Source organism: Cuculus canorus, chromosome 3 (genome assembly GCF_017976375.1).
Source record: "Cuculus canorus isolate bCucCan1 chromosome 3, bCucCan1.pri, whole genome shotgun sequence".
NCBI classification, from domain to species: Eukaryota; Metazoa; Chordata; class Aves; order Cuculiformes; family Cuculidae; genus Cuculus; species Cuculus canorus.
The window spans coordinates 59225431-59243896 of NC_071403.1; the positions used below are offsets into that span (position 1 = coordinate 59225431).

The 18466-nt window shown below is 40.3% G+C and overlaps 1 protein-coding gene across 1 annotated transcript in view; it reads right to left on the bottom strand.

Annotated features, from left to right (window-relative positions):
- Nucleotides 1-17908, bottom strand: part of THBS2 (thrombospondin 2) — a 34093-nt gene extending 16185 nt beyond the window's left edge. The window contains exons 1-13 of the mRNA XM_054062588.1: nt 17724-17908; nt 16498-16572; nt 15015-15571; nt 13491-13575; nt 8839-9035; nt 7906-8046; nt 7588-7684; nt 6245-6415; nt 5074-5250; nt 3644-3817; nt 3078-3205; nt 2814-2966; nt 1545-1763 (exon numbers count right to left, since the gene is read on the bottom strand). Of these exons, the coding sequence (XP_053918563.1) occupies nt 1545-1763; nt 2814-2966; nt 3078-3205; nt 3644-3817; nt 5074-5250; nt 6245-6415; nt 7588-7684; nt 7906-8046; nt 8839-9035; nt 13491-13575; nt 15015-15571; nt 16498-16572; nt 17724-17730 (2181 nt within the window). The 5' untranslated portion in view covers nt 17731-17908. The remainder of the gene's footprint in view (nt 1-1544; nt 1764-2813; nt 2967-3077; nt 3206-3643; nt 3818-5073; nt 5251-6244; nt 6416-7587; nt 7685-7905; nt 8047-8838; nt 9036-13490; nt 13576-15014; nt 15572-16497; nt 16573-17723) is intronic.
- Between the last annotated feature and the right edge of the window lie 558 nt (nt 17909-18466).

Below are 18466 nucleotides of genomic sequence, written 5' to 3' on the forward strand. Positions count from 1 at the left end.
GAGATTATAACTGAGTGACTTGTGATTATCTCAAACAGTTTAATTTTAAACTTTCCTAGTCTCTTGACCCATAATTGTTTGGGTTTTTTTAACCACTGTAGTGGTCTAGAACTCAGTAATCTTCGCAGTTCATTCCTTATTAGTTAACCTGGAGTTACTGTGCTAGAACTTTGTGACAGTTTAGAGGTAGATCACTTTAACACGGAGAGGAGAAACAAAAATACTTCAGGTCTGGGGGCAAAAAAATCCCCAAACCTCAGGAGAGAAAGCATTGACCTTGTGGCCACAAGTAATTCAGCAAAATACTTGAGTGCCTGCTCTAATGAAAGCAAGTAGGTAATCCAGTGTTGTCAGTATTGTCCCAACAGTGTTTAAAACTGGGCATTTGCTTTTGTCTTCTGCTCAGACAGAGCTCGCTTCATCCCACTTGCTTAGTTTGCTACTGGAAACAGTGTATGCCTCTCTGTACTGTGATTGTCATTAAACCACCAATGAGGCCACCACTCAGAACTGGGATCCAGGGAGTTATCTGTGAGGGGGTGCCTTCACCCATCAGCTATTTGGGCCATTGTTAAACTGGTGGACTTGGAACACTTTCAGCAGTGTAACTCCATCAGGATGAGGCAACCAAGCATGGTCACTGTTTTTGATCAATTTCCACTGGAAGGAACCTCAGGCCATGCAACCAAGGAGGACCTATATTGTGCTTCAGATGAGCTCAGAATGTCCCAGGGAACATGGTAGGTACCCACTCCTACACCAACATACCACCATTTTTAGCCTTCTTGAAGTTTATTTTCTTCTTGGCAAGGAAATGCTTCATTTTTCATTATGATGCCACACCTGCAGCAGCAATCGTGGAGAACAGTTCCCTGCCAGGTCTAGAGCCAACAGTGGCAGACAGGTCATTCCTCTCAGGCAGGTGGCAGCTGGGACTTCACATCTCTGAAGGGTAAGAGAGGCTTAATCATCCATCCTCTCCCACTGAGTTTTTGTGAAAAGGATAACTCCTCTTTCTAATTACTCATTCATTCCTCTCAGGTTTCTATCACCAAAAATTACGACTCTAGTTTTCAGAGAGTGTGACCTCCTTAACTCTTTAAAAGGAAGTGGTAATTCAGGAAAGCATTTAGAACTGTAGACCTCATGTGGCTGTCAGGGTCTTGTTATAAACCTTGCAGGTAGGATTTCATACTCACCCAGAGATTCCTGTTTAGTTCTCACTAGCTGGGTGCCCCATAGACATATTTTTGGCAGCTCTTGCTCAGTGTGCTAACTCTGTTCACAAGCATCCTATGTATCCTGTGTATTCTAAGCTGAAAGAAATCCAGAGTAGAGGACTCTGGATTTCATTTTCAGATTCTCTTACTGGATCTACTGGTAAGTGAATACATATTTCACGGCATCACCTAGAAAATTAGCACACTGTAACAGTCAAAGCTTAATGAAAACAGCCACCAGCTTGATGATGAAATGGGTTACTCACAAATATTTAGGAACAAAAGAGAGAAAAGATAGCATTTTTAACAATCCTTTTCACTTACCTTCACACAATGATACGTTGCATTAGCAGCACAGACCAAGTTATTATTAGGCCAGCCATCCAAATCTGAATCCTCACCACAGATGCGTCCATCGCCAGCATAACCTGTTCGACATTCACATTTGTACATAGGATCACTGAAATGGCCCAGATAGATGCACTCTGCAGACTTATGGCAGCTGTGTGTCTTGTCCTTGCATGGATTTTCAGGTTCACAAACCTGCAACAGAGAGAGCATACTCACTGAAACATGATGATATTCAGTCAGCTGTGTATGCCTCAGCTATATAAAAGTCAAGCCAGTTGTTTACATGCCTAAAGACAGGAACTTGCTTTTAATTGTGGTTAGTAAGTCACATTGCTCTGTCAGCTCACAACTCCAGACAATGCTTACAATGAAAATAAGTAAAACAAACCACAGGAAATATTGGACATTATTCAAAAATCAATTAAAGCGATTAACATTTCCAGAACTCTACCTTCTTTCTTCCAGATATCATTAATCCACAGAAATTAACTGCATCAGAAAGTAGACTGTACTCACCTCTTTCCTTTAGTGTTCTGCCTGTTGGTATGCATGGACTATCTTGTTTTCTTAAATCAAAGAAAGACTAACGAATTTTCACATTTCCTTCAAATAAGTTTCTGTTCTTTCTTATCACTTTGCTTATTTTAATTGACCATGTCTGAGAATCTTACACCAACGCTTTGTATTTAGACTTCATATGTTGAGCTAACCATACATTGTTTCAAGAGCAACAAAGAAAAGGCAACACATGACAGCACTTTAACATTCTTGTCTGTCAAACTGTAGTCTTCAATATCCCTTCCACTTCCTTCTGTCCTTCAACACTGATAGGTGTTGGCCCAGTGGAATTTAGAGAATAAGAATTCCAGATATATGTCTGATGACAACCACATAAACAGCATTTTATTTATGGAGAGACCGATCCTGATTCTTCAGTTTCCAGTCTCCAGAGCAGGTATATACACTTGAGAGAAGTGAGTGTAAAGCAGGGAAATGCCTGCTCCTGGCATTTTACACTCATTTGGTACAACTGTGAAGATGCCTAGAGAAAATAAAACCTTTAAAAAAACCTCAAATCAAGCGTTTTGTCACTCAAACCAAAAATGTCCTGGAACAGCAGTTATCTGTTTCAGGTGATCTTTGTTTGATAGCCAATTTTATTACATGCTTTCAATTCAGAGATAAATTCAGGTGAGAATTACTCCATTTCAAACCCATCAAATTCTCTTCAACATCACTTACTTGCTTCTCCATCTTGGCAACTTCCAACCCCACCCCATAAGGCTGACTTCCTTTATAGCGTGGAGGACATGGCAAGCAGTGGAAACCCGGATTTGTGTTTACACAGCGATGGACCTGATTCACCTTAAAGCAAACATCTGACACAGCTATACACTGCAGGAAAAAAAAAAAAGAAAGAAAGAAACCAATAAGATGGCTGTGTAGTTTCCAGGTAATGAAAACTTCACAGTGATTTCCTGATGTTAATGGAAACAAAGTCAATACCTCATCAAGATCTTCACAGACAGTACCATTGCCAAGGTAACCTGCTGGGCAGGGCCCACATGACCAAGACCCATCTGGGTAACTATTGCATTCTGCTCCAGGAAAGCAAGGATTTGATAGACACCCATCTGGGAAAGACATATTAAAGTGCAAATTACTTTAGGAGCATAAAAGGCATGTAACACCTCATTTAAGAAACAGGTATTCTCTGTTCGTTATCTTAAACCACATCTGATACAACAGACTCATAAAACAACTTAGCATTAGTGTTATTAAATGCATTTAATATAATATTGATATAAAATATTCAAGATTGCTACATCCAGTTGAATACACTATAGCGTTGAAGCCCTGTTTAAGAAATGCATCCTTGTCCAGGAGAAGACAGCATTAAGAATATGTATAAAATCCCACAGATCTAAACAGCACCCAAAATAGTTCAGTATGCTGTCCTGAAGCAAAGGTAAAATTGGTAGATTTTTGTAGGTTCAAGTTGTAACTATCAATTACAGAAGTAACAGCAATAATAATTATTCAGACTAAATAAAGAATGACTAAATACCAACCAATTGGGCAATCCTTTTTATTGCACATATCATGTTGCTTGGTATCTCCTACACACGGCTTTCCTCCATACTGTGGCTCTGGACTGTTACAGAGGCGAGACCTTTCACGAATTCCTCCTCCACAGGTAACAGTACAGGCAGACCAAGGAGACCAAGGACCCCACTGGCCATTCACTAAGGTATGTAGAAGAGAGGAGAAGATCATCACAGGCAACATACTGGGGATGATATCTGGTGTCAATAACGACAACCCTTTCTTCAGATGCCTGACTGGAGACAGTTTGTCACTATGCACACAGAAAGAGGCTGGCAAATCCTTACACTGACATAACCAAAACAAACAAACAAATTAGAAATACCCAACTGCTTTATAGGCATTTTTTGGCCAATAGTTCAAAACACCATGCTGTGCCTACTGGTGTGATACATTTCCATTTAAGATGATCAGAACAATTCCAGGTCCTTTAAAGCTCCCTACTAAGCTTTCATTTTGTACAGAAAGCAGGGTGTGGCCACAGGATACAAACTTCTGCTGAGCCAAACCTGATGTCAATGGCTTTGTTTTATGGCTACAGTATGTTCAGTAAGGTTACAGCCATTATTCTTGTTTGGTATTCATCAGTGCACCTTCAATAGCATTGCTCAATTCATTACAAGCAACTTATTTCAATGATTCTTCTGCATATTTTATAATGCTACAAATCTACTGATCCCATTGCCATAAGTCCTGAAATTTCTTGAAATACAAGCATCTTTGAACCAAATTCTGTGTTTGTTCCTGGTACTGAAAAAAAAAATACAATGCACAGGTAGATAAAAAAGCAGATGAATTGTGTATACCTATTGAGTTAGAAGCTTGACATCAGTTTCAAGGTCGTATCCCATAAGTAGAAAGGAAAGGCTGAACAGAAGAAGGAATGAAGAAAGATACACAAAGGTAAAAAAGTGAGGAAAAATTACATGAAAGCAAAGTGAAAGTGAGTGGAATGAATAGTCAAAATGTTAAAAAGTGTAGACGAGGAAGAAAGAATTATAACAACAATTAAATGTTGAATATGTGTAAAACATATATGCATACTTTCAAAGAAACCTTGCTACTGGGAGATCATATGTCTATTCCTAACACATATAGTATCAGCTTCCTTTTAGATAGAAAGCGTTTATCATTTTGATATGCAGAGAAATATCACTAAGGTATAAAATGAAAGTTTCCAAACTTTTAATGTTTAAAGATAAATTATAACTTAGGAGGTTTACAAAGCCATAACTGTGTTGTTGTCTTCTTTTTAAAAACATCCTTGTGTGTTATTTCACCCCTAAGCTACAAATTATATATTCCATCACAGAAATTCGCTACATGTGATCTGAATAAAGAGACATTCAGCTGGAATATTATTGCATCACCTTAGATTCAGGACCAACAGACATACCTGGACATGGAACCTTCTCACACTTCTCTGTTTCACGCCCATTTCCCACACAATTTTTCCCACCCATCTGGGGGATAGGGGAATTGCAGAGGCGGATGCGGGTGATATTTCCTACTCCACAGGTAACTGAACAGGAAGACCAAGGAGACCAGTGACTCCAGCCACCATCTTGACGTACTGCCAGAGAAAAGAACAAAACTGAAGGGAATACCCACTTGCAGCGGCAATACAAACTCATTTCTGAAGTTAACCTCCTAATAAGCCTCTCTTCCCTACCACTGTCACTTACAAAGCGTAGAACACCAGCTCAGAGATTGAAGTATAGCTTCCTTAAGAATTTCGGTGACCAACATCATTAATGGGTTAGACATTTTACTGAAAAATAAACTTGTTCCAATGAAACAAATACTTGTTTAAAATGCACATCTGGACATCTAGGAGCTTCAGCTTAGGTACTAAAGTAGCCTGGATAGAGAAGTTACAATAGTATTATCTACAGTTATGGAGAAAAGAGTATGATCCATCTAAGACCCTTAAATATAAAAGCGGCTTGGTGTTTTGCAAAAGTCTTCCATGATTACGGTATTCCTAAAAAATACTAACCTAATAGATTGGTCAAATTGTCATGAATGAAAGGCAGATCAAAATGTGATCCCATGTATCATGATTATGAACTGAGTGTTGTCCCAAATTGATGATAAACAAGACACTCGAGTTCATAATGTTAAAGAAAGATCACCCACTACCTTTCTGTTTAACAGAGCTGAGCCTGGAATGCATGCACCTATTAAACTGTCAGGAAAAGGATAAATATTTGAAAGGTGGTGATGATAAAGAATCTAATGACAACTACCATATAGCAGCCTTTCAGTACTTAAAAGAGCCTACAGGAAAGATGGGGAGGGACTCCATACCATAGAGTGTAATGATAGGATGGGATAACAGTATTAAGATGAAAGAGGGGACATTTAGAGGAGATATTAGGAAGAAATTTTTTACTGCGAGAGTGGCAAGGCATTGGACCAGGTTGCCCAGAGAAGTCACTGATACCCCATCCCTGGAGGTGTTCAAGGCCAGGTTGGATGAGACTGAGGAAATTCAGACTAAGTTTTGTTTTTGCACAGAGAAGTTCAAAGAACCTCTTAAAAAAGGAAGAAATGTTATTCCTTACTGCGATGGTCACATTTCTTAAAGCTGCACATCCTTGTCTGAATGTGTGGGCCTGTACAAGCACTCCTGGTGACATCGCATGACCTTCCTCGCATTTGAGTCCCAGAGCCACAAGTAACTGAGCACTTTGTCCAGTCTGACCACGGTGACCAGCCTTCCTCACTGTCATCAGCTGCAGGGAAAAAGGTACAAAAAAGTGCTTAGAATTGAAAGTCACTCCATTATCCTATTTAGAAGATTTTCACTTCTCTTTTTCTGTAGAACATATGCTTTGTCCTTTAGTTCTCTTTTTCTAATTTTGCTTTCCCAAGCTGTCACTGAAGTTAGCCTAATTATGGCCTAATGTAATGAGAAGTTATGCCAGATAAGAATCCTAGATCTTCAAGAACTTCCCTGTATGTTGTTTATTTGCATGAGGAGGTAGAACATCTTATCTAGAATGGACTGATCCAAAACCTCGAGTCTCAACTGCCTTTGACTTCAGAACACAAGTCAGTATGATGAGATGAGGCCCAACCTCTGAACACAACATAACAGTGAACATGATCAAGAGCACATCATTAGGATGTGCCCCATCCTCTGAACAGGCAAAAACCTATTCCAACACATTTTTATTTACAACATCCAAGCAAACATTTTCTTCTTTGACAGACCTGTCTAGTAAAGAGTGAAATATACTGAACCCACACTGATGTCACTTAATTAGTGAAATTACTAAATCCATTTTCACTCCCAAATCTAGTCCACAGCCTGCAATGCTGTCTTAAATGAACTTTGACAATCTGTTCTTGGTAAATAATACATTATACTAAAACAGGATACATAACAGAAAATAAATAAAACAGAGTAAGAGAATGACAATAGCAGAGAGGAATAACTCGCACTCTTAATAAATATTGCCTCAAACTGCATGAAACTTTTGATCTGGGACTTAGACATCCTCCCCAAGGAGGGAAGACAACATCCTAATCTATATTAGTCCATTTTAGTCAGGTACTATGGAAAAGAGACCATAGAGCACAGTGCTATTGCAAACTAACAAAAATCAAAATGTCCAGCTTAGGACAACACAGCTAGAGAGGACTATGCATACAACCTCTAGTGACCAAATTAGCTATACAAGTTATCAGCTTACTTCTAAGCAACCAATATAATCACTGAAGAGAGACCAACTCCTCCAGAAGGTGACTTCAATCAGCCAAGTTATTTCATATGATCTTTGTACACATATAAGATTTTTGTTTGAGCTTACCTGCCTCAACCTCTTGTTTTGGCCTCTCCAACACACTAGTAGTGATTTTTAATATTTCTGAAGAGTATCATTCTCTTTGGATAAATACTCACAGTGAGAGCAAACTGGACAGCATTCGCCTTCAACAAAAGATGGATCGGCACAGGAGACTGCTGGGCAGGTGATTTGATGGCAAACAATTTTAGAATCCTACAGGAAAAGAAATTATTTGTGAAGACACAAATAAAGATAGGTATCTGGGGAAGCTTCATCCTTGGAAATTCTTTTATATGTTCTAAATGTGAAAGACATGGCAACTGCTTTTTATAAATATCAGTAAGTCTAGGCCAAGCTCCAAGTAAGTGTTACCTGACCTGGAGTAAACCCTCTGTCCATTTTTGCAGAGAAGAAGAATGTTTCCAACACCTTACCTGGCAGGTGCACTTTGTGCAGCTATCTACAATCCAGCTTTCATTATCTGCAAAGACACGGCCATCCTGCCAGCAAACTGACTGGTTCTTCAGTGTTTTGTTAGGCCCAATCAACTCCCACATAATTTGGTTCTCTTCAGACTAGAAGACGAAGAAAATGAAAAAAAAAAAATGTGGACTTCATAAGCAAACCATTTTAAATAAGACAAAACTGGGACACTATTAGATTTAGTTCTTCCATTTTTTTAAAGTGCATTTTTTACATATTTATGTACACAAAGAGGATGATCTCACGTACTGCAATATTGCATAGCAGTTCTTCCGCTCATAGTACAAATGCAAGTGCTAACACAAATCTGTTCTTAGCTGTTTTGCTTTCCTCCAATACAACCGTTAGATGGGAAGGTTTCAGTTCTGAGACACATGGTATAGAAATTAATTTCCTTCAGAAAGGATTAACTAATTCCAAACAAGAAGAGGGGCACATTTCAGTAACATGTCACCATCTTACTTCAGCTATGAAAATCCCTTACTTTTACTTACATTTTAAGTATTCTCTGTAGCCACCTGCCGATGTACTGATGTATTGATAAACAGTATAAGCACAGTAACGACACTTCAACAGTATACAGACAAGGCTACATTTGTTAGCTTTCAATTTCCAAACCTGCAGTCCCTTTAAGAGGATTGATCTCATCTGTTGATGCATGGACATGTGTGCATTCTTTTAAACTCAGCCTGTGAAAACCAAACCTTCATCAAGAACTACCTAACCGGTTACTCTGAAAATTCAGGTCATCTCTATGCAGATACACCTACAGGTACACACATATACATACAGAAAGCTCTATTAGCTGCCTTTGGTATAAAACAAAGAGCAAAGAGCACTGCACAGCAGAACACTTTCTGTTCTCCAGTCTTTTGGGTACCTACCACTTTTTGAAGGTTATCAGCTAAGTTGTTCACCACAATGCGCAGGCCGGTGAGCTCCGTGAACATTGATCCCAGCTCTTCACAGGAGCGGTCACAGAATTCAGCCTTTTTCTCTGATTTCTCACCCACATACTCTGTTGTGACAGCAGGGCTCAAGTGAAGGATTTCAGTGCTCTCATTGATAGTGTTCACTTCAGCTGGTAGCAAGAGAGGGAAAAATAAGAGCTGCAGATACAAAGCTCTTCCATAGATTGCAGATTCCTGCTAAAATCACAGATTGGCACCCATGGGTAGGGCTTAAACGCATCTATTTTGGCACAGCTTCATGGTAGATTATACACATGAATAAAAAAGAAGGGCTAGATGTCAGTTAGTTCCAATTATAGGCTTCCCTTTTCAAAATTAAGAGCTGAACAGTGTCTCATACAGCCCTCAGTTTAAAACATTGTTGGCACTGCAACACATTAATTTAGGAAGAAGGCATAACAAAAGGACACGGTATCAGAAAAGCAAACCTATTTTATCCACTCCGAGTCATGAAAGGTTTCAGATATTTTCATGACCTATCCCATTTTCTTGATGCAGAGAAAAAGGCAGGAGAGTGTCCTTGCAGAAAGTCATTGTCCTGTTTCTGACCATAAATCCGATGTTTACTTGGATCAAATTCAGACCATTATGCAATTTATACCAGACTCTGGGCTGCTCTATGTTGAACTGCTGGGTGTTAAACTCAGAGGAGCTGTTATAATGATAGATTAATTCTGAAGTAAAAGGGAGTTTGGGCTGAATATTTGATTTGTCACTTCAGACACTCCTCCATCAGGCAAATCATAATTAAAACAGAACTTGGTGTGCATTACACAGGCAGAACTGGACATATTCTAATATCAGTTTATCACATCTTTTAAAGTAGAATTAGAGAATCCTATAGATTAGAATTATAGAATTCTTGTGTACAGCAAATTCTTGAAAAAGAATATAACAGAGAACATCAGCTGTAATTAATGAAATTAGAACACAAATAATTAAATAAAACAGTTGGTGTTTGGTTAAGCATTTAAATCTCCACTAGGATTAATATCTTATGGATACCATGGAAGCCTTCTCTAAAGACTCCATAGTACATTTAACTTTGGCAGCAGCTACACATAAAATAATACTGTTCTATCTCTCAGTAAAGATTAGTTTGCCAGATTTAGTAATATTGTAATAATTCAAGGTTACCAAACAGAAAGGAGAATAAAAGGATATGGCAATTTAAAAAGAAGAAATCAGTACAGGAATGTGTGCCATAAATCACACTTCAAAACAACTCCATACCAATTCAGTGCTGACAAGTCACAGAAGGTGGCAAAACTTAAAAAATTTTGAAGGCTTGATTTGATGCTTGACTATACAATGTAAAGTGTTACATTTAAACGTACAAGCAATAAAAATGGGAGCAAAGTATTCTTGTTTCATTTAGAAGGCTAAAAATAGAAGAACAAAGAACCAATCCATAAGATGACAGGAAATAATTACTTCTGAACCGTACTTAAAATGATTGGGTTGACATGCTTTTAAATTAGCTATGAAGTATCTGCCGCTAGCCAAGGTATAAAAAAAAAAACATTTGCCATGTTCCAGAGCTGAAGTAATTGTCTATGTAGGATGGGAGAAAACCAACACATCACATAGCAGATCAGAACTCTGTGTCATAACTGTTTACTTCTGCTCCTTTTTGATTCCCTGGAAAGAATGTGATTTTCCTACCACATTGAAACACTAGGTTTCTCAGATTCCCCCATAGCACTTCTCAGGTCATTAATTTCATATTTTTCAAGCCAACATGGAGTGTGCCTTGACCGGAACATTCTGAGGACTTTAATACAGCTGCAATCTCAGCAGGAAACATAAACCAAAACTATGCTAGAAGAACTAAATCCACACTTCCTACTGGTACTTGGCAGCGACTGAAAGAAGATGCCTGGGGATCACTGGGAAATCAGTTCTCCGCTGCTGGCTTCCTGCTAATTTCCTAAGGACCACATGATTATCTTTAAAATGAGAAACCAGAAGAGCAGAATGTGCATTCTTTCACATATGCAAATGTCATTCTGTTGATGTAGCTGAAGAAGGGGTTTCAGTGATGTACTTATTTAGGTATGTTTTGTCATCTCTCCTACCCAGCACTGTGTATAGGTCCTGCCTAAAGCAAGTACAACCACCGCACTACAGAGACACTTTCCTACCCTCAAACCAACAAAAGTCCCAAGCTACCATTTCACCATACTTCACATTCTTATAATAGGATTAAAGACACAGTAGGAAAAGAGTCCACTTTCTGAAGAAAAGCATCTGGCTTTTTGTGTCCTCAGAGCTGAGGATCCTTCATTGCTGCAATCTGCCATGTGGGACACTCAGATGTAAGTATAATTTCTTAGTGCCTATACCACAGCTTAACGAGTGAGCCATCAAAATGGGAATACATGTACCTTGTCATCAATAATGTATCACCTATGGCTTTTGAACTGTGGTAATTAAGCTGGGTAGGCAATGCTAGAAATCAGCCATTCACTTAACTAGCCTCTTCAAGTAATTTTGGTGGCCTCAAGTCGCAGTATGCTATTAACACTCTTCTGTTGTTGCACAAGTTTCCATCTTGTAATATTCTCTTGGTGTTGCAAAGTAAAAGTAAAAATACTGTGAACTGAACTATTTGCTAAATACTTCCCACGAAGGATAAAACAAAAAAGCCCCAAATCTGTATAATTTATTGGATCTGAAAATTTGGCAGTTGACAGATGTGATTAAAAAAAAACAGTAAAAAAATATTATCTGTTGCTAATACCTGCAACAGCCGAAGGGTATAAGAATTCCTCCTAAGGTCTGTATTAGCATGCAGAACTCAATTAACCCTTTAGGCTCCCTTTCGCTTCCTTTTCGTAGTAGAAATAGAGTAATATCCTATTTTGACTTGGTAATACTTCAAAATGTTTGGTCACATTATTTCCCTTTGTGGCAATCAACCAATAATAATATAAAAGATTTGTAGACAGTGCCTTTCATTAGATGTGCCAGTTCAATCCATCTATACCTAGGGATCCTACCCTGTTGACTGAGACTGTTCTGCATCTGACTGCTGAAAGTGCTCTCAAGGTTCTACCTCAGCTTCTGCCAATTTTGTTTCCGCTGGTAAATCAAGCAGGATAAGTGAACTGCATCTTTCTTGAAACTATCCTTCTCTTTTATTCAGATTATAATTAGACCTAAACACAATTTCTATTTTCCCACAGCAGTTTTGCTCCTCAAGCATTTTCTTCTGAAAACTAGTAATAAGTAGTTCTGAGTGCCTTCTCAGTATTTTCTGAGTACAGGAAACAGCTGGTCTGGGAGAGATAACAATCAACAAATGAGGGCATGTCCTCTTGCCTATGCCATCTAAGGCCATTTCTATTATAGCCCATATGACTCTTTTCTAACATATGGTCACACTTCTGCCTGAGGCCCTGCACCATGGCACACCTATGGAACATACGAAATAACCAACCAATATCAAGATTTAAAACTAGACTAGCAAAGTCAGTTAATTTTTTTGTGCATATACATATACACACAACCCTATATAGACACAAATACATATATATATATATACATACACACATTTATATGTCTTACAGACTTCATTACAAAATATCAATATGCTGGCCTCCACTGAAGAAGGCAAGACCTGCTACTGCTTAATTTTTGCATAAACAAAGAAAAAAATTGAGTTCAGTCTGCTTAACTGATTTGCTCTATATCATATATTTTAGCGAAATGACAGAAATAATGGCATTTTGGATGCCAGAAGTTTCAAAGAAAACCCTGAAGTCCTGACTGCCTTGTGCACCCACCACGTTCTTCTGATGGACTCAGTTGTTTCTGATTTTTGACTGAGCCCTTGTCAGTTACAGGCACTGAAAAGTAAAATAGCCAGAATCTCCCACAAGCTCACGTTCAAAATTGTAGTGCATAATTGACCAATTTTCATAACTTTTCCATGATGAATCCAATATACTTCCTCACACAGAGGGCTCCCCTCCTGGTGAGGCCGGAGTGAAATGGACTAACAAGAACATGTCAGTCTGTCATATACACGCCTTCCGTAACTCTTCAGTTTTTTTCTTATTTTCCTTAGGTTGTTTTTTATTAACAATGCTTTGAGATTCAAACACAAAAACTTTTTCTGTCAACAAACCTATTACTGAGGAATTCAGAGTTTATATGACTTGCAGTCTTGTTCACAGGCCTATTGAGATAGGAGCAGAATTCAGAAGCAATATTACCAATCTTGTGCTCTAAGAATCACAGGCATTTCATGGAAGAGTATAGGTATTTTCATACATATGTATTTTTCCTTCTATTTCTAATAATTTCGTGCTTGACAGCTTTTGTCCCAACTTAAAAACAGAGACTCAGAGTTATAAACCAAAGCAATAAGAACTGAAATAGTAGGCTAGAGTTGTATCTCAAGATAGATAAAAAATATGTTCCTATTACCACCAAAAAGCAACTAATTTTCTTCTTCATTTCAACCGGATCTGTTGCATCATTTCAGTATAACATCTCACAATTGACATTTCTCATTTGCAGAGTCAAATGAAGAGTATTAATGAGGTAAAAAGCCTTACTTGACTGGCTTCTCTGGCATCCTTTTTTACGCAGAACATCCTCTACTGAAGTATCAAAGATTAATTGAATATTTTGCAAAAGACCCTGTAATAATAATAATAAAAATAGTTAAAAAACAGTTAGATCAAATTGGGAGTAACTAATAACTTAGTTTTCTCAATCCCATGCTACTGACTGGATTAAGGTATAAGTAAATAGGTAAAAAAAAACAGTCTACAAGGCATTAAACCTGACACATGCTAAAAAAAATGTGGTTATAGTTCTGTTGTATACAATTTCAATACTATAAGCAACAAAATTACATAAGTTTTGAAATACTGCTAAGTCATAATAAAAGTTATTAATCAGCTTTGAGCCCAAATCTCCGCTTTCATAGTGCATATTTTAGATCTGTAGTTCTACAAGACATTTGTCATGAGGTCAAAGCCAATTTTTGAAGTTCCTATCCTGTTGCACTTCCATCCTTAGCCAGGCACTCCAGTGAACCATACTTTGCTGCCTTCTTAATTGTGCTGACACTACCACCAGAGAACACTATAAAACCAGACTGGTTTCACTTGAAAGAAACTCAAAGAAGGAAAAGATCACTTTAAAAAAAAGATTTTTTCAGTGACCAACTTAAGAGTGTAGCTCCAGAACTACTTCTATGAGCACAACTGATGGAAAACCTTAGTCATGGTGGCAGGAATGGAGAGGCTATAGGCAAGAACAACTGGCTTCCCTGCCAAAACTGGACACTCCATGGAATCCGCTCCGGCATGTCATGTTCTACCTGACAACTAGATGGCACAACAGGGTGAGAAAAAAGAAGGGCTTTTCAAATTTTTGCAGCCATGAGTTCAAGTTAGATTTCAGCTGTGAGTGAAAAGAAGCCATCCTCAAAGCACTTGGGCCAGATCACATCACGGGACTGCTCAAAACATTTTGTGCTTTTTTTTTTTTCAATTTTTTTCTTTTTTATTTTAAATTGAAATGAAAGGTTATTCAGAATGACAAACCAAGATATTCAGTTAGGGAGTAGACTAACACCACATGCATACTTCAGTTCCATTAAAAATTCTTTTTTCCTTCCTTTTTCAAATAAAATTTAAAAATATTGACAGGCTCTTATGACTTGAATAAACATATATCATTGAAAAAAATAGTTACTCAAGAAATTTCCAAAGAATTCTACAAATCACCACAAAAATTCAACCTTATTTATAAGTCTTACATCTGGAAAAGAAAATGGATGGTTGCACAGGAAAGCCCATAAACCAGTTTTGTGCAATTTTCATGGACATAGACTCTGTTTTACCAGTCCTTTGCTTTCAAGAATCTCAAATTCACATAACAGACCCAGCAATGAATAAAAACATACTCTGAAGAACTCCTGCTTGGGAACACCTGTGACCCCATCAAACCCAAGAGGCATTGGGAGAAAAAAAAAAATTGCACCTACTGCATCTTCTCAAACTACTTGCCATTACATTCTTACCTCACTTCTTACCAGCCTTCTTACCAGGCTTCTCCAGGTTACCTACCCTGAAATGATTCTCCCGAATGGACCCTTTTGCCACATACATTCTGCTGTTCTCTGCTTTCAGCTGCTCATAGAAAGGCTCCTCCAGGATGAAGCTGTCAATAAGGTCACAGCCAACATAGAGGTTGTAGTTCTCCCCTGTTATTTGCACGGTGAGATTCTTCCACTGTGAGTCAGCAAGGTCCACGTCTTCCAGAGAAATCACGTTCTGGAAGCCATCCACCCAATAGATAAGGTCCAGGGTGTTGGCCCGTCCATTGGAAATGATCTCAAACTGCCTCTCACTGATGCCAGGACCCTCTAAAGCAAGGATAGTGCCTCTAGATTGCCTGTCCTGTCTCAGGGTGGCTGCAAGGATAAAGCCCTCATTCTGTCGTATGAGTTTCACAATCTTTTTTAATTTCTCTGGTTTACATGGAGGTATATGATCAAACCGAATGAACCGATATGCTGGGATAGTGGGGTCTGGACCCCGAAACAATTTTGCTCCAACTGTCTTTCGATTTATGTTACTGATTTGAAGTAAATCAAAGGTGGTCTCCTCTTCCTTGTCACCATCTGAAAAAGTTAACAGTGTATGAAAATTTACCTACAAAAAGTCTTATAAGAAACAACTCTGTATGCTATATTAGTAACTGTAATTATGACAGATACAAGCACCAGCAAGGTAAACCCAGTACTTTCCTACTTCCCCAGACAGAACTGTTCATATTAGCATGAAAGTGCATCATATTTTCCACCTGTCATTGTCATGTAGATGTCTCCTTCTGTGTGTGTAGGTATAAAAATGTTTGATTATATAACCAAATGTTTGGCTACATATTTTATAGCACTATATAATACACACATGTATATACGTACATGCTGTATGCCATCAATATGCCTATGCATAGATGTGTGCAACAAATGTATTCATTAAATATTTTTAGTATATATAAATGGAAAAAGAAGTTGAGCCAATTTCTATATTTTAACTATCAACTAATAAAAATCAAATTACGAGAAGCCATGTGGCCATATGACAAGAGGAGGCAAAAGATTTGCTTTTTAAAGATTCAAGCCAAGAAGTTGGATGGAAATCAGGGTCTGGCACTGTGCCAATTTGCATTGTACTTATATTTGGTTTGTAGAGGTCTATTTCTCGATCTTTGTCACTTTAAAATGTTCACCCCACTCAGTGATTCCATTTCTGTTGCTTTCACCGCATATTTACATTGCAGAAGAAGGTATAACAGCAATTTTTTCTCAGATTATATACTTTTTGATCAACAATTTCTAAAGAAAGCAATTTTGGATATTTACTGCAGAATCTTCATTTAGTAGCAATAAGATAAATCTACCAAAAATACCCCATGGATTACTATTCCAGGCACTTCTGAAAAAATCATTACTTTGCCCACTGTAACTCAGCTAAGCTGATGCTTTACACCAACGTTTAGCTTTGTGAGCTACTCTGCATCTGGTTAAGAGGTGTCAAAACTTACCCTGAGCATTTGAGGAAATCCACAGGGTTATCAAGACAGCAAGCCACAACAGCCCACTTCTCTGCAGCATAACTCCTATGAAAAACCCAAAAAGTAGTAAGTATTAGGGAAAAAAATATTTATCAGCTACAAATATTGTCATTTACCTCATAAAATGCCATAAACACAACACCTATCGTAAGCAACTATACATACAAAATCAGAATTTCTGTCTTGGCTGATTCTTGTAATACTTATTCTGGAGTTATTCTTAATGCCAGAAGTAAAACATGACATCGAGTGAAGGGAGAGTGACTTCTGGGCAATAAAAATAATTTTTATGCAAATGTGCCTAATAATAAAAAAAAGACAAACAAAAACTGTATGCTATTATTTCCTCCACAATACGTCAGTCACTAGCATAGGGACCACATGACACCACATGAGATACAGCATAGTAATAGCTGCATCTTTACTTTGGAGCACAAAGTTCAGCTGAAATTCCTTGTGGGATGCTGGGAACTCACTTCTGGTTCAGAGTACCTAGGGGTACTTTTCAGTACCTTTTCCAGTGTCATCATATAAACTCCTCTCTCTTTCCTGTACATTTATATTGTTAACCCATTCTTCCAATCCTTTGTACCCAACCACAGTCCAATAAAGTGACTTCAAACGTGATGCCATTTCTGCCCTGAAGCACTCTTCAGTTTTAAGACGCATAATTGCATCTCCAGATGTGTTTGCACTCCGAATGAATGGAGCAGACAGCGTTCGCTGGAATGCACAGCCAGCCATTTCTCTGGATACAGCCACATCACTTCAAGGCTGCTAACTCCACACATTCCGTCAGGACTCAGGGATGCTACGTTTTACTGTCTATATTTTCTTTGTTTCCTGCGAGGAACTCTTATTATCCATCATCCCGAGGCATCACTGCTGCAGCCAGTGACCACCAGACGCCACGAAGCCTCTTTCCACCTCTCGAACCCAGCGCCCCCCGTGGGACCCTGTCCGGTCGGCTCTGGCACCGCATCCCCCGCCATGCACCGCATCCCCCGGCAGGCACCGCATCCCTCGGCAGGCACCGCATCCCCCGGGGCAGCGCCCCGCATCTGTCCCCACGAGTACCCGCGGGACGCGGCCGCGCGGGGCTCCCGCCCGGCTGCCCAGAGCGAGCTCCGGCCGGGGAGCAGCACCCGTCCCACGGTGCGCACTTCGCGGCGGGGCACGGAGTCTTCGCGCCTCACCTGGCATCGGGGGAGCCGAGGGCTGCGGCGGCTGCTGCGGGTGGGGCTGTTACCGGGGCTGCTGCTGCCGCCGCGGTGCCGGTGGGGAGCGGAGCGCGCTGCCGTGCCGCCGTCGCACGTCCCTCCGCGTCCCCGCGCCCCGCGCCGCCGCCTTTATGGGCTGCGGGCTGGGCCCAGCTGTCAATCAGCGGCGCCGGGGCGCGTCCCCGGCTCGCCTCTCCGCGGCGGTGACATAACCCCCCCGCCGCCCCCTCCCCACCGGGCGGCCCGCGCTCCCCTACCTGCGAGCCCATCCCGGCCCCCGGACCGCCCCTGCACCGCCCCGCGCCCGCCGGACCGCCCTCCGCGGGCGGTGCGGGAGGCGGGTCGGGCAGCCGCAGCCTCCCCTCGGGGAGCCCGGCACGGGCCCTCCGGCACGGCCAGGGGCTCTGCCGGGAGATGCGGTTCCAGGGATGCCGTGCCTGCAGGGGCTGTGCCCGGGGATGCTGTGCCGAGGGATGCTGTGCTGGTGGATGCGGTGCCCGGGGATGCTGTGCTGGCGGAGAATGCTGTGCTGGTGGGGGATGCTGTGGCGCGGGATGCGGTGCCCGGGGATGCTGTGCTGGCGGGGGATGCTGTGCTGGCGGGGGATGCTGTGCCCGGGGATGCTGTGCCGGGGGATGCGTGGCTGGCGGGGAATGCTGTGCCGGCTGAGTGCTCGGAGCTCCAGCCACCAGTGCAGTAAAAGAGCCTTGCTGAAGACC